This window comes from Cololabis saira, chromosome 5 (assembly GCF_033807715.1).
Source record: "Cololabis saira isolate AMF1-May2022 chromosome 5, fColSai1.1, whole genome shotgun sequence".
In the NCBI taxonomy this organism is placed as follows: domain Eukaryota; kingdom Metazoa; phylum Chordata; class Actinopteri; order Beloniformes; family Belonidae; genus Cololabis; species Cololabis saira.
In genome coordinates this window covers 22,215,467-22,229,615 of record NC_084591.1, presented here as the reverse complement: position 1 = coordinate 22,229,615, position 14,149 = coordinate 22,215,467, and the positions used below count along the sequence as shown (strand labels likewise).

Below are 14,149 nucleotides of genomic sequence, written 5' to 3'. Positions count from 1 at the left end.
CTCAGGGTGTTCGATATATCTCTTCTTTGGGGTTCCTCTTTTTTTTCGTTTCGTTTCCTAGTTGTGTCTTTTCTCCGCCTCGCTGCCGGCAGCTGTGATAGTGGGAAACGAACGCACCTCCCAGGATTACGTGAACGAGCAGGAAGTTTGGAAGCAGGAAAAATAATTTCTCGCAGCGGGGAAGGACAAGAGTTTTCCTGGAAATGAGCCGAATCTATCACGACGCGTGTTTGCAGAACAAACCGGTACACAGCGAGCGGCTGGACCGGGAGTGGTCGCCCTCGGAGTACGACAGGTATGGACTCCGCACGACGCCCGCGCAGGGCGGGGGCAGCACCCAACCCGCGGAGAAAACTACACGTTATCATGCCGCGTTCCATTTGTCCTCGGAAGTGGGGATTTCCCAGTTCCCAGTTGGATTTTTCAACTGGAACGCCCCTCGAAGTGGGATTTCCCACTGGGAAAGTGGGAGAGTCTTCACCACCCCCGAGTTCACATTCCAAGATGGCTGCCCCGGTTGTAAACAGTAGAAGAGAGCTCTGTAAAAATTCGTAGCACTTCATTCTAGTTTTGGTCACACTAAATCAGTCGTATACAAGCATTGTTAGGCATATATATGCTGCTATAGTGTAATTTACATTTTTCATGTGGTATATGCGAACTACAAACTGGTTTAGCTACTTTGTAACTGGAACGCTGATAACTCGGCTGGGACGTCATTCCCAGTTCCCAGTTCCGACTTCCGAGGTTAATGGAACGCAGCATACGTCCTCAGTGAACGGGTTGGGATTGTTTACACCTCAAATCGCCAACTAAAGCAAAACTATCTCGGCAGTGTGTGACACACCGGTGTTCTGCCAATCCTTGCTCCCTGCCGAGAAATGATACTTTGTGGTTCTGCGCATGCGCACAGTGGATTTTCAAAGTTTGATGGGCACGTCCATGATTACTTGCACGATGTAAAATGGATAATGTGGGATGTTGAGTATTTGATCCTTCAAAATACACTTCCCATGACACGAATTGCATTACACTTTGTGAACATTATACAATAAAGAGAAAAACAACAATTCTATCGCTTTATTTCAGTGGTCCTCACTCCTGGTCCTCGAGAGCCGCTGTCCTGCATGTTTGTGATGTTTCCCTGCATCAACACACCATATTCTAATTAATAGTGGTCATCACCAATCTTTCCTCCAGGTCTGCACAGTAACAGTTCTGTTGGTGACACAGTCATCTGTATCAGGGTTTACTGGAGCAGGGAAACATCAAAAACATGCAGGACCAAGAGTGAGGACCACTGCTTTATTTGATATTCATTCAGTCATTTGCCTTCATTTAACCAGGCAGGTCATTAAGAACACATTCTTATTTACAATGACGGCCTGGCAAGAGACAAGAACCACTTTGGGGAAAATGAAGTGGGCTATAGGGAGTAAAACACAGTAAAATTGTAGCTCTGCAAAGGTAGAAAACCACTAGGTAGCATATTTTTGGCGTCACGTGACAACCAAGAGCAACAACATGCAGTTTTCTCCACTTTTCAGTATAAAAGTTTTCAACACTCAACATTTATTTTTAGTAAATTACAATAAAATTACCCTCTATACTTAATAAGTGACTGAATATACATTGCAGACTGAATAGGCCTGTGTTGAAAAAAACAATTTTCCGATTCTAAATCGATTCGTATGTCTTAAGATCGATTTTTTTTTCATCATTACATTCCAACTTTTGGTATTTTTTTGTTTATGCCCAAAAAAGGAATGTTTTGTTGGACACGAGAATAACTGGTGCCATGTTTTTGCCTTTAAATATGTTTAAAGTTATGAAAACATTAAAGTTTTCAGTTATTGCATAAATTGTCTATATTTCATTACTTTATATACTGTCTTGGGGGTTACATTTGCATAAAATGCTAAAATGCTAATTCTCAAAATTTAAAAACTGAAAAAAAGATTTAAATTTAATAGATTTAAATGGAATGTGGGGGAAAAATAAAACCGATTTCATAGGGCCCTATCTCTGTTTGCTGCCCTGGATCTGTTTGGTAATTCTGGCCCACACAATGTTTCTGAAAGCAGCATACTGGGAGCTGATTGGTCCTTACAGCATCATTAGCTGCCAAAACTGCTGTTGAATCTCAATATAATACTAGTATTAGTATGTTGCATAACTACACAGTCATATAATTCATGCAACAGCTCAAAAAACAGTTTTAATAACACTAACCCAAATCAATATCGGAATCGAATCTTGATAATCGTTTCTGAATCGAATCTTGACATTTGAATCGATCCCCAGCCCTAAGACTGAACGGTCTATAAATCTAATGCACATGTGAAAAAGACTTAGGCAAGTGTGAAGAAATCTGTCAACAATATAAGATGTATCAAAATGTAATGCAGTGAGCAAACACACACACACACACACACACATATATATATATATATATATATATATATATATATATATATATATATATATAAATAAATAAATAAAAGAAAAGTAAAATCAAAAACTTTGCCTTCCAAACTGCATCCGCTCTTCTGGGTACACAGTTTTTGAATGAACTCAAAGACACGTTGTTCCAGATATCTTGGAGACCTGACAGCAGATACTGTGTTGATGTTGGCCTCGCGTCTCTCCATATAATCCTGTACAGCTCTGGGGGGCCGGGGCCATGCCCCCCCCTTCCCTGATGATAGTTCCCAGTGACGGGTTTGAGCTCGTGCTCCTGCAGCAGAATGGACTTTGGGAACCTCCCCGATGGCATTGCAAGCTTGTTGATTGACCAGCATTACTTGTCAGCTTCCAGGAAACAGTTATCTTGATCAAAATCACCAACTTGCATAAATACAGCCCATCATGACATTAATGTACCGCTCTCCAGCATGTTAGTGGACAAACTGCCATCAACTGCAGCCAAATATTTCAAACTATGACTCATGGTGGCAGGGCGCCTGCTCCCATTTTTCCGCTCCTTAGTTTCTATGTGTCTGTAATTCTCCAATAAAGATCACTTGTGGCCCAACTTCTCTGGACAGCAGATGGCTGTACCTGGGTCCTGACGGCATCAGTGCATTTCCTCGGGGTACCGTCATGCCTTTGGTCCTCAGCATTGCCCATTTTTTTAACCTGAGAGACTTGTTGCTGCATCCAGTCTCACCGTGGTGTTCGACCGGAGACGCAACACTCTCCCTCACCTCGGAGTTCTGCAGCTCCTCGCCTTGTTCAAGGCTCCTGCACAGCTGGTTCAGTTTCAGTTAACGACCCAGTTTCCACCTACACGGCCAGCAGCAGCTGTTGGGTATAATTGCTTCATCACAGACCTGCTGACGATCCTACGAAACCCCTGACTGTGTGCAGCTGTAACTGGAAGAACTGATGACGAACTTTGCAACTTGCAAACTGATGAAGTTGAACAATTGGATTTTTGAATGCACGCTTGCCCTCCACGTTTCTCCATGCCAGGTTAGGTTTCACAGTCGTTCTGCAAACGTGAGCTCGTGCTGCTCAGGGAGCTTTCTCTTTGGTTTAGATCACCAGGGAAGCTGTTCCAGCTCAGTCCTCGTGTTACAGGCGGTACAGCGAGGTCAAGTTGTTCCACAAACATGTCGAAAATCACAAATGGCTTTATAAACACTGCTTCCATTTTCATTTAAACATCTTGATTCATTTTACTTGTTATGAGTCACTCCACCCACCATCTTCCAGCTATCCCGTCTGACAACATGGCGTTTCTTTTCTTTTTTTTTTCGATATTGAGTTTTCCTGCAGCGTTCAGTGATCTGTAGGAAGCCTGCATGTTGAGAAGGAGCACTCTCAATGCTGTTCATCCATCACCTGCATGAAGACTTTTTCACACAATGTTTTCTGTTTTCAACTATTCATTACCTTTCCCAGAGAAGTGACCTTTACTGGTTTCTTTTTCTTTTTTTTTTTTTTTTTTGTTGTGACAGACATCAGACATTTTAATGAAACGCAACCAAAATCCTGATGTTTATTTTTATTCAGCATAAGTATTGCATATGTGTAAACTGAGGAGTTCTGCGTGAGGTTTATGTGACTGTTGGAAGAAGAAGCAGCTGTTGTGGTCTGGGAACCTGTCCAGTGACGACAGTCTCTTCCCCGCCAGTGTTTGTGCGCGGGGCCCACCCATATTGATCTCCAGATGTGATCGTTCGCTGGCTCCCCTTTGGCCCCCTGTGAATTCCCCACTTGGGTTCACTTGTGTGTTTGGCCCAAGTGGGACCTAAATAAGACGCTGATTTTGGGCCCACGTCCGTTCATCACTCTCCCCAAGGTTTTTTGTTTGTTTTCACTCTTATCCTCAATTATATCTGGTTGGTTTTTATGTAACCAATAGCTTTCACAATCCTCAAAATAAGCGTCATGGGTGTTGGACATGCCGTGTCTTGGCCCTGGGGACGTAACACTGACCAAAAGCCAAAACGGCCTTCACGCATGACAACTGGCCAAAAGTTGACTCTGTTCTGGGCGGAAATCATCCGAGCTGTCCGTGCACTTCCAGGGCCGAGTCAGTTACAGTGTGAAACACACGAATACAAACACCTGACACGACCAAAGAGAAACTGTGAAGGCAAACGTCAAAGAAATGAAGCTGTAAATAAAAGTACCAAAAAAAAAAAAGTTTAACCTGCTTTTTGTAAAGTTGGAACAAAAAGATAAGGAGTCTTCTGATGTGGTGGTTACAAAGAAAAGTTAAATGGCACACATGCTCTTTATTAATCCATTCAATTCCCAGTGACGGGTTTGAGCTCGTGCTCCTGCAGCAGAATGGACTTTGGGAACCTCCCCGATGGCATTGCAAGCTTGTTGATTGACCAGCATTACTTGTCAGCTTCCAGGAAACAGTTATCTTGATCAAAATCACCAACTTGCATAAATACAGCCCATCATGACATTAATGTACCGCTCTCCAGCATGTTAGTCGACAAACTGCCATCAACTGCAGCCAAATATTTCAAACTATGACTCATGGTGGCAAGGCGCCTGCTCCCATTTTTCCGCTCCATTCAATTATATTTCAGTAAATGTTTTAATGAAAAATATACAAATGATTAACTAAAATACATTTGAAAGCAGGAATAATAGCAGAGAGAGCACCGTAAATGTACCGGTGTGTTATTGTGTGTTGTTGTATTTGTGGCCCGGCAACAAGGGAGCTGATGATGTCACTGGCAGCATCAGCAGGTAACAGGTGGACTCTGGACAGAAACCTACAACACCTCAGTGTCTGCATGCTAAGATGCTGCTTCACAGTGACAAGATTATTATATCTGCTGTCCAAAAGCTCTGCAGTCTCTTCCTGCTTGTTCAGTCTCAGAGAAACATCGCTGGCTCTGTCTTACATAAGAAAGTGGTGTGTCCAGTGGCGCAGTTAAGAAATGTGGGGCTCAAGGCGAAGGCAGGCATGGGGCCCTCTGAAATGAAAAGACAGAATACTATTCTCTGATAAAATACTTAGGATGAATGACATACATACAATACATTTTTTTTTGCCCAAGGACACTATGAAGTGAGAGAGCGAAATTCAAACCGCCACACCCTTGATTATTGGACGACTGCTCCACTTCCTGCTCACTGATTTCACTAGATAACGATAGTAATCAACGTAAATGTTTTTTTTTCTTCCTTCTTCCTCCTCTTTTCAGCCCCACTGGGGTAGCTTCTTTTCATCCCTGTGTTGTGTTGTGTTTTCTCTTCTCGATTACTGTACTCTCCTCTTCCTCTCTCGCCACTTTGCGCTGTTTGTTTTCGTTTTGCCACCGTTTTCTTAGACCCGTTCTGCACATGTGCAGTAAGATGGACTGATCCAATGTAGTGGACACTGAAGGAGAGGGCCCCGACACACATAATACGACACGTATACTGCTGGCATTTTAGAGAGAGGAATTCATAAATATAACTAATATGCGTAAATAAGTAATAACTGTATTAACCATAAGTGTATGAGGAATCTTAGGGGGCCCCTCAGGAACTTGGGGCCCTAGGCAACCGCCTAGTTTTGCCTCATGGTAAGTCCGCCCCTGGGTGTGTCTTTATAGTCTCCAGTAGGGCTGGGGATCGATTCAAATATCAAGAATTGATTTGATTCCGGTTCTTAAGACTCAGAATCGATTATCAAGATTTGATTTGATTCTATTCCGATATCGATTTGGGTTATTAAAACTGTTTTTTTAGCTTTTGCATGAATTATATGACTGTGTAGTTATCCAGCATAAGAATACTAGTATTATATTGAGATTCAACAGCAAGTTTTGAAGCTAATAATAACTGTAAGTACCAATCACCTCCCAGAATGCTGATATAACTGCTTTCAGAAACATCGTGTGGGGCAGAATTATCAAACAGATCCAGGGCAGCAAACAGAGGACGTATGAAATCAGTTTAATTTTTTCCCAGATTCCGTTTAAATCTTTTCCATTTCCATTGATTTAAAACATTTTGAGAATTTGGTTTTTAGCATTTTATGCAAATGTAACCCCAAGACAGTACATAATGAAATATAGACAATTTATCTTTCAGCAGGACAACGACCCAAAGCACACAGCCAAAATATCAAAGCAGTGGCTTCAGAACAACCATGTCAATGTCCTTGAGTGGCCCAGCCAGAGCCCAGACCTGAATCCCATCGAACATCTCTGGAGAGATCTGAAAATGGCTGTACACCGACGCTCCCCATCCAACCTGATGGAGCTTGAGAGGGTCTGTAAGGAAGAATGGGCAAAACTGCCCAAGAATAAGTGTGCCAAAGTTGTAGCAACCTATTCAAAAAGACTTGAGGCTGTAATTGCTGCCAGAGGAGCTTCTACAAAGTATTAAGCAAACGTTATGAATACTTATACTCATATGATTTCTTGTTATTTTTATTTTTAATTAATTTACAAATGTCGCATCAAAACTTCTTTCATGTTGTCATTATGGGGTGTTTTGTGTAGAATTCTGAGGAGAAAAAAAAAAGAATTTATTCCTATTATCAATAGGGCTGTAACATAAAAGAATGTGGGAAAAGTGAAGCGTTCTGAATACTTTCCGGACTGACTGTATGTAAAGGCAAAAACATGGCACCAGTTATTCTTGTGTCCAACAAAACATTCCTTTTTTGGGCATAAACAAAATAATACCAAAAGTTGGAATGTAATGATGAAAAAAAAAATGGATCTTTAGACATGCATATCGATTTTTAGGAATTAATATGAGAGTCAATTTAGAATCGGAAAAATCTATTTTTTCAACACAGGCCTAGTCTCCATGACTCCGGGTAGTGAGAGTTCCTACTTCCTACAAGGATTCACCCATTCAGAAGACACTTGAAGACCTGAGCCAGTGCTTACTGAGTTTATCCTTGTGTCTTGGGAAGTTGAGTGTAGCGCTACTCCAGAGGTACCGACGTTACCACTTCAGGAACATGTTGTTGATGTCGTTGGAGGCTCTTTCCTGTTCTCCAGAAAGAGAAGAATCAGTTTCCAATAATGATGCACAGAATTCATCTTTACTTTCTTTTCTTTCTCATCCAGCGGTCCAGGAGTTCTGCTGGAAGGAAAGCTTCTGGACGTGTCCAGACATTCACTCAGCGACACCAAAGGTCAAAAGGTACCACAGCAAATCCAGCCGGGGTGTCTCACCGCTGTAGGAGTCTGGTACCATCGCTCGTCGGGTGACTGCAAAGCCACTCTGGAGGCGTATTTGTAACCATGAAATGCAGCATCTGCTGATTTTCTTTATTCTAACTTGAAAAGAGGCTGTTTAGTCTTTAAGTTTGCTGTGCTAGGGAATACATGACGGCAATGATGTGACAAACAAGAACCTGTTATTTGTCACACAAGAGTTTTTCATTCCCTCTGTGGTGAACAGTGTAAACTTACGGGAGAGTATTAGGGCCAGGAAGGAGAAAAATAAAAATAATATTTTAGAGGAGGAAGATTTTTTTATTATTTTATTATTTATTATTCACTATGAGAAAAATGTCGAAAGTTGAGAAAAAAGTCAAAATTTCGTTAATATAGTTGAACAACAAGGTTCAGAATACAAGAATTGGCTTTACGATATTGATTTGAAACACATATCACACATATGAAGTTGCATAACTTCAGAAACGTACCCTTAACGTTACACTCCAAGGATGTAAGTTAGTTAGTTAGTTACGGCTGCTGCGTGCATAGCTATCAGTCGCTCTCCTAACTGGATTTGATGGGCCAGAGGAGACATTTCCACTTCATTCACGAAATTTTATTTCAACTTTATTCTCGAAATTTCGACTTTATTCTTGAAATTGTATTTCAACATTAATCTCGACATTTCGACTTTTTTCTCGAAGTGCACAATAAAAAAAAATCTTCCCCTAATACTCTTCCATATTAAACTGGTCCGTTAAACACGAGTCCCATCACATTCAGGTTCAGGGTCTGGAAGCTGGGAATCAAAATGTCCAACATGAACTCCTACCAGAGAAATACATAGTTTTCCATGGCATTTAAAACAGGCGGGGGAACACAGTCCAAATGTTTCCTTTAGCGCAAGAGAGGGCAGGACAGAAAGAGTTTTATTAGTGAAACACCTCCCCATGGACACGTCCAGGTGGCATCGTCACCGGATCTCAACCTCTTGACAGGTGGAGCTTTTCTTTTGACCTCCAAGGCAGAGTCCAGCCAGGAGGATCAGTGATATGGGCTGGTGTTGATTGTTTTATGATGTAACGGGAAATCTTTATATATAAGGAAGCTTTGCTTGGTTTACTTCCTCCCTGTTGCAGCAGTCTTCTTGCAATCATATGGATTCTTGAGTACGTGTAGCATTCATGGTATTAGTATAATTCTAACTTTATTCACACAAAATGACACAACACCTCATCAATCAGATTATCGCTACGCACAGAAAGTGAAATCAAAATTTGAGGGAAAACAAATGATCATATTGAGTTGGCTCAAACGTTACAGATGAGATTGCATGAACATCCACCAGAAGTTTCAACAATGACCTGAAATTAGAGATTAAATAGCTGAGATAGAAAAAGTTAGGTCATTTGAAAGAGGTCAAATGAATTGGCTTTAACTGCTTATTTAAATATTGTATAAATGGTCAGTACAGGTACTTGATTAAAGATGATAATGAAATGGTAAAGAGAAGTTAAGATGTTGACCATTGGTGACCGATGTGGTTAAAGCGGTTGATAGTTGGCTGAAACATTGAGGTTTTGTCTCTAAATTGTTGTATAGTTACAGACGTTACAGAGTGAAGCGAACACTGACTTCAAACTGAATTTGACAAAAAAGTTTGGCCACGAGGAGAAACCCCTGCAGGCACGTCAGAGTAAAACGTGAGCCCAGATGAAGTGATTTGTAGATGATTGCTTTTATCTGGTGTCCCTGGCAGTTCCGCTTCTACGCGCTGTTCATCAAACCCAGCCGCATACATCAGAGGCAGTTTGATGCCAGCGGGGCGGAGGTGGAGCCCAACTTCAGCGACACCAGGAAGGTCAACACGGGTTTCCTCATGTCGTCCTACAGTGAGTAGACAGCGTTAGCCGTCTTCCTGTGCTCTCTGAACGTTACCATGCACAAGTATATTTTTCTGAATCCCGAATTGTGCATGGAAGCTTTGACGTGTCAGACTGAAATTCGTCACCTTAACTTTTGAGACTCTGGAGCGGTGAAGGCCTGCTGTAAACGGGGATGTTTAGGGTCACAGAGGGAGTCAAGGTCGTCCAATCCTCGCTCCACTCCTCCGCTCCAGGTCCTCTGAAATCACGGAAAATGAACCAGATATTGATTTTGAAGCAAAGCAGCTTCCGCAGCATCTGTTAAAACCTGGCCCTCCATGATTGGATTCCTAAGAATAACAAGATCAAAACGTTTTTTTCTCCGTCCTTTTCTCCGCTGCTCTTCCTCTGGGCCCCTTTTAGCCTCCTCTGTCTGCTCTCTGTACTTCTTCATCTCTGTTCTCCCCATCATTTCCTCCTCCCCCTCCTCCTCCGATGTTCTGTCCTTCATCTTCCTCTCATTTATTTTTCATTTAAAAAAGAGTACCTTGCTATGATCCTTTGACACGTTTCTGTATGAATGATCCGTCTGACTTTTCTGTGAAGTGAGTAATCCAACTAATAAGTGAAGTGACCAGTGAAGCCGTACGTTAAATCGTATAAATGTGGGTTTGGTCATATCATTTTAGTCCAGGTGGTTAGCTCGCAATGTATGGTCCAATTTAGCAGTTTATACTAACAGATACTTCCACCTGTCTGAATATCCTCTGGTGCAGATTAAATAAACCACGGAGGGCTCCCTCTGCACCAGTCGGGATCGTCCCCATACTGAACTTCAGATTTGCTCCAAACCACAAATTCAGCCCAGTCAGAGGCTCCGTAGGACGGGCTGTATCCTGCTGGGGATGGCCTGTGATATACAGCAGATTTTACTTTTTGTAAAGTAAACATGGTAGTATTCCAACAACAGCTGGATACGGGATATTTTAAATTCTCCAATATGTTATGAAAATATATGAGTCGTTATGGAAGCGGTAGGAGTTAAGAGTTCTCACCTTGGGTTGGGGTCTGAGAGCAGGTGTATGACAAAGAAAGTAAATGAAACTTTGTTTCAAGAAAATGGGAAAACTACTTGAAATTATTTTGCTTTAGTTTTTTTTTTTAACCCTTGTCAGTATATATATATATTAATGGTTAATACCAAGTTTAGTAAAAACCTAAAGCATGCATATGCATTTTAATCTTCAAACAAAGGTTTGGGTTTTTTTTTTGTGTATCTGCGCATGAGTGTTGCACCACCCTTCTTGTACTATGTTTTATTAGTCCCTCAAGAAATGAAATGAGAAAGAAGAGAGAAAAATAAAGAGTAAAAACTCTGCCGAAGAGGACTAAGATCACTGAAAAGTGAAAAAGTAGGAAAGAGGAGACAAGACAGTGATGAGTGCAGTTTGGAGAGTGTGTGATGTGTTGAAGTGTGTGTGAATAAATGTATAATGTGTTGTGCTCGAAAGAAAAAAGACATTTTGCTTTAGTTTTAAGAATTGCAGTCATGTCATTCAGGTGTAGGGTTACCTCATTGACAGAGATATTCTTGATTTAAAATAAGACAATATTGACTAGATTTAAGAATATTACGCTTGTTTTTTTCAGAGCAGCTGTTCACGCAGCGTGAAAATGTAAAGTGAACGAGCTGCAGAAGACGGGTGACTAGGCTGTAACCAACTTAGATTTACTGCTTCTGAGGCATTGTTTATTTGCTACCAACCATTTTAGGGAGCTGAGTTTTTTTTAAGTGCTGTCCACTCCAGCGTCTGCTCCTGCTGCACCGTTCCCTGGAAACGGGACAGAAACAGAACCTGCTCAACCTGGACCTGTGTGACACGCAACATCTCTCCCTCAGCTGTGGCTCAGCTGTCGAGTCCAAGACACATTTCCCCAAGTGGGACAATAAAGTATATTGAATTGAATAAAATGTAGAAATGAGCATAATAATGCATAAATGTAGTCAAAATTGTGGCGTTTGACTCTCTTTGGTTTTTGTTGACTAGAATTCTTAAGACTTCTTCGTGTCGTCTGTGTGCACAGAGGTCGAGGCGAAAGGGGAGTCGGACCGCATTACTGAGGAGCAGCTTTCAGCCATGGTGAACAAAACGGAGCTGCTTAAGATAACCGACAAGCACCGACCTGCTGGGACCTGGGCTTTCTGGTACCCGGAGTCAGAGGTGGACAGAACGGAGCTGGAGACGGGGCAGGAAGTGCGGCTGAAGACCAGAGGGAACAGTCCCTTCATATGTGAGTCTGCGAATAAAAAATAGCATCATTGGATCCATTCCATTTGTGAATCATTTTTTTGTGATTACATGCACTTTGGCTTAGTTTTACTTTAACGACAAGACAAGGTAACCCGCTGTTTTCCATCTGAGGTTGTATTTCCCTCGTTTTAAGCTTCAATAAGGACCAGATGATTTTTTTAATTTTTAAATTAAATTCTCAGAGCTGGATCTACTTTTCTTTTCTCACGACCCTATCCATCAAATGAGAATAAACATTAAACACCAACAAAAGGAATAGTGTTCCAATAAGTATCTGAGAAGGTTTTAAGGTTTAAAAAGAAGAAATGTGTACATGATAATCAATACATACAGGCTAAAGCAAAAATAAGCAGTTAATGGTCAGTTTGGGTTATTATATGACTTTCTAAGATGTGAACTAACATACAGCAGAGCTTGATTTTTTTAGATCGCTGTATTCAGAGCAACATTATGGCAACTTAGATGTAAATTTCAAGGTTGAATACAAATCATTGATTTGGACTTAAAGATGTTTGAGCTACTCCGCATACACACTCCATGAATAACGTTCCTCATCTCCCAGTCTCTTTGGCCAAAGTGGACGGTGGGACGGTGACCAAGTGTAACTTTGCTGGAGATGAGAAGGCTGGAGCCTCGTGGACGGACAAGATTATGGCCAACAAGGCAAACGCCAGCGTCTCTCAGAAACCTGGAGGAGGAGGAGGAGGAGGAGGAGGAGGAGGAGGAGGAGAGGGAGCAGAGGAGGATGAATGGGTGAGAGTTATATCTGTTCTAACCGATGACGGAGCCTGGGTTGGAAAAGTTGTTTTGGTTTCCTGGTTTAGGCCTATAGTTTGCAGCTTTCCTCAAAATGTTCCAAATACATCACAGAATATTCAAGAAAATTGTTTTTTTGTCTTTTTGACGATGAACATGAAAAAAATAAAAAATCTTAAACACACAATATTTACACTCACCAACATATTTCTACACAGTTTCTAAACAGCACATCTGTAAGATAAAGTGTCCTAGTGTCCATCAGAGCAATCTGCTGATTACAACAAACAAGTTATGAATGACTGTTTATAGTATGTTTTTTTATTTTAATCTTACATTGTTATGGATTTATTATTGCAAGCTTAAAAGCAACTAATTTGAGAGATAAATGTGGAGATGGCAGGAAACTGCATGGAGATACATTTTTATGTACTTATTACCACTCCTACTGTTTATAATTGGGGACTTTCACAAAAGGACAGGTAAAAAAAAAAAGCTGTTCATTGCCAAAGTATCCGATTGGGACTCGCTATCGGCATTTACTCAAGATCAAATGAGCCGGACTCAGGAGCAAACAGATGTGATTGGTACATCCCTGTACATGCGCTGCAACATGGTATAAACTCTGCTGTTCAGAACATAATGATGGTGATTTCTAGGGAAAACCAGAACCAAATCAAACCAAGCCAAACAAAGATAAGTCACTCTTTTTTCTTTTCCCTCAGGATGACTGAGGAAGCCATGTCTCCCATCAGCTTGAACTCCCGGTGCTGATCCAGTCTCCAGGCTGGACGAATGGACATTAAACGCTCTTATGTGACTGTGGGACCTGAAACATTGTCCCCTCTGCAGAATGGGACTGGCCTGGTTGCATCTTCGAGACGGTGCTCTTCTCGTCCTGGGATCTCTAATTGAGACCCTGACACAGACAGATCCTGCTTTTAATTGCTGTAACAATAGTATATCAGTTAATTCTTAATTCATGTACTGGCATCATATTTAGAGCTTTTTTTCCACACTTACATGTTTCCTGATATAAAGCTTTATATTTTTCACAATGATATTTGAGTTTTCTTGCATAATTTAGCTCTATTGCTATCTCTGTACTCGCTGATTTGACCTCTCGTTGCACGCTTGTGTATTTTGAACAGTTTGAGTGGAAGATCCTCATAGGTCTATGACAGACAACGGGACCCAAACTGCACCCTTCGGTGAAAATGTCTCACCGGGTGCACAAGTCGTCGAGGTTTCTAGCGTTGAGGTTATTTCTCTGTTACTGTGGAACCTACTGCACATGTTCAGTAGTATTTCTTCTACTGTTCCCCCTCTTGAGCCTTAAGGTTTGTAATATAAAGATTTTGGATGACATCGTTCTCCCCCCAAATATCTCTCTAGGTTTTAGGGAGAATTGCTTTCTGGACTGCTACCCATATAGAAAATACTGTTTGGCCCGTATGGACAGTATTCACGGTTGTCTGCGGCCCACATTGGGTTCTGCAAAGTGAGTGTGGCTGCCTTGACGTAACCAGTTGATTTATTTTCTCTGGGCCTCGCGGTGATGTCTCGTCTGCCGAAT

General features: G+C 41.5%; 1 protein-coding gene across 1 annotated transcript; it reads left to right on the top strand.

Annotated features, from left to right (window-relative positions):
• Nucleotides 1-74: 74 nt before the first annotated feature.
• Nucleotides 75-13,634, top strand: arpin (actin related protein 2/3 complex inhibitor). The gene is made up of 6 exons (XM_061721214.1): nucleotides 75-295; nucleotides 7,545-7,620; nucleotides 9,400-9,532; nucleotides 11,591-11,797; nucleotides 12,380-12,570; nucleotides 13,299-13,634. The coding sequence occupies exons 1-6, from the start codon at nucleotides 204-206 to the stop codon at nucleotides 13,305-13,307; spliced, it is 708 nt and encodes a 235-aa protein (XP_061577198.1). The 5' UTR covers nucleotides 75-203; the 3' UTR covers nucleotides 13,308-13,634.
• The last annotated feature ends 515 nt before the right edge of the window (nucleotides 13,635-14,149 follow it).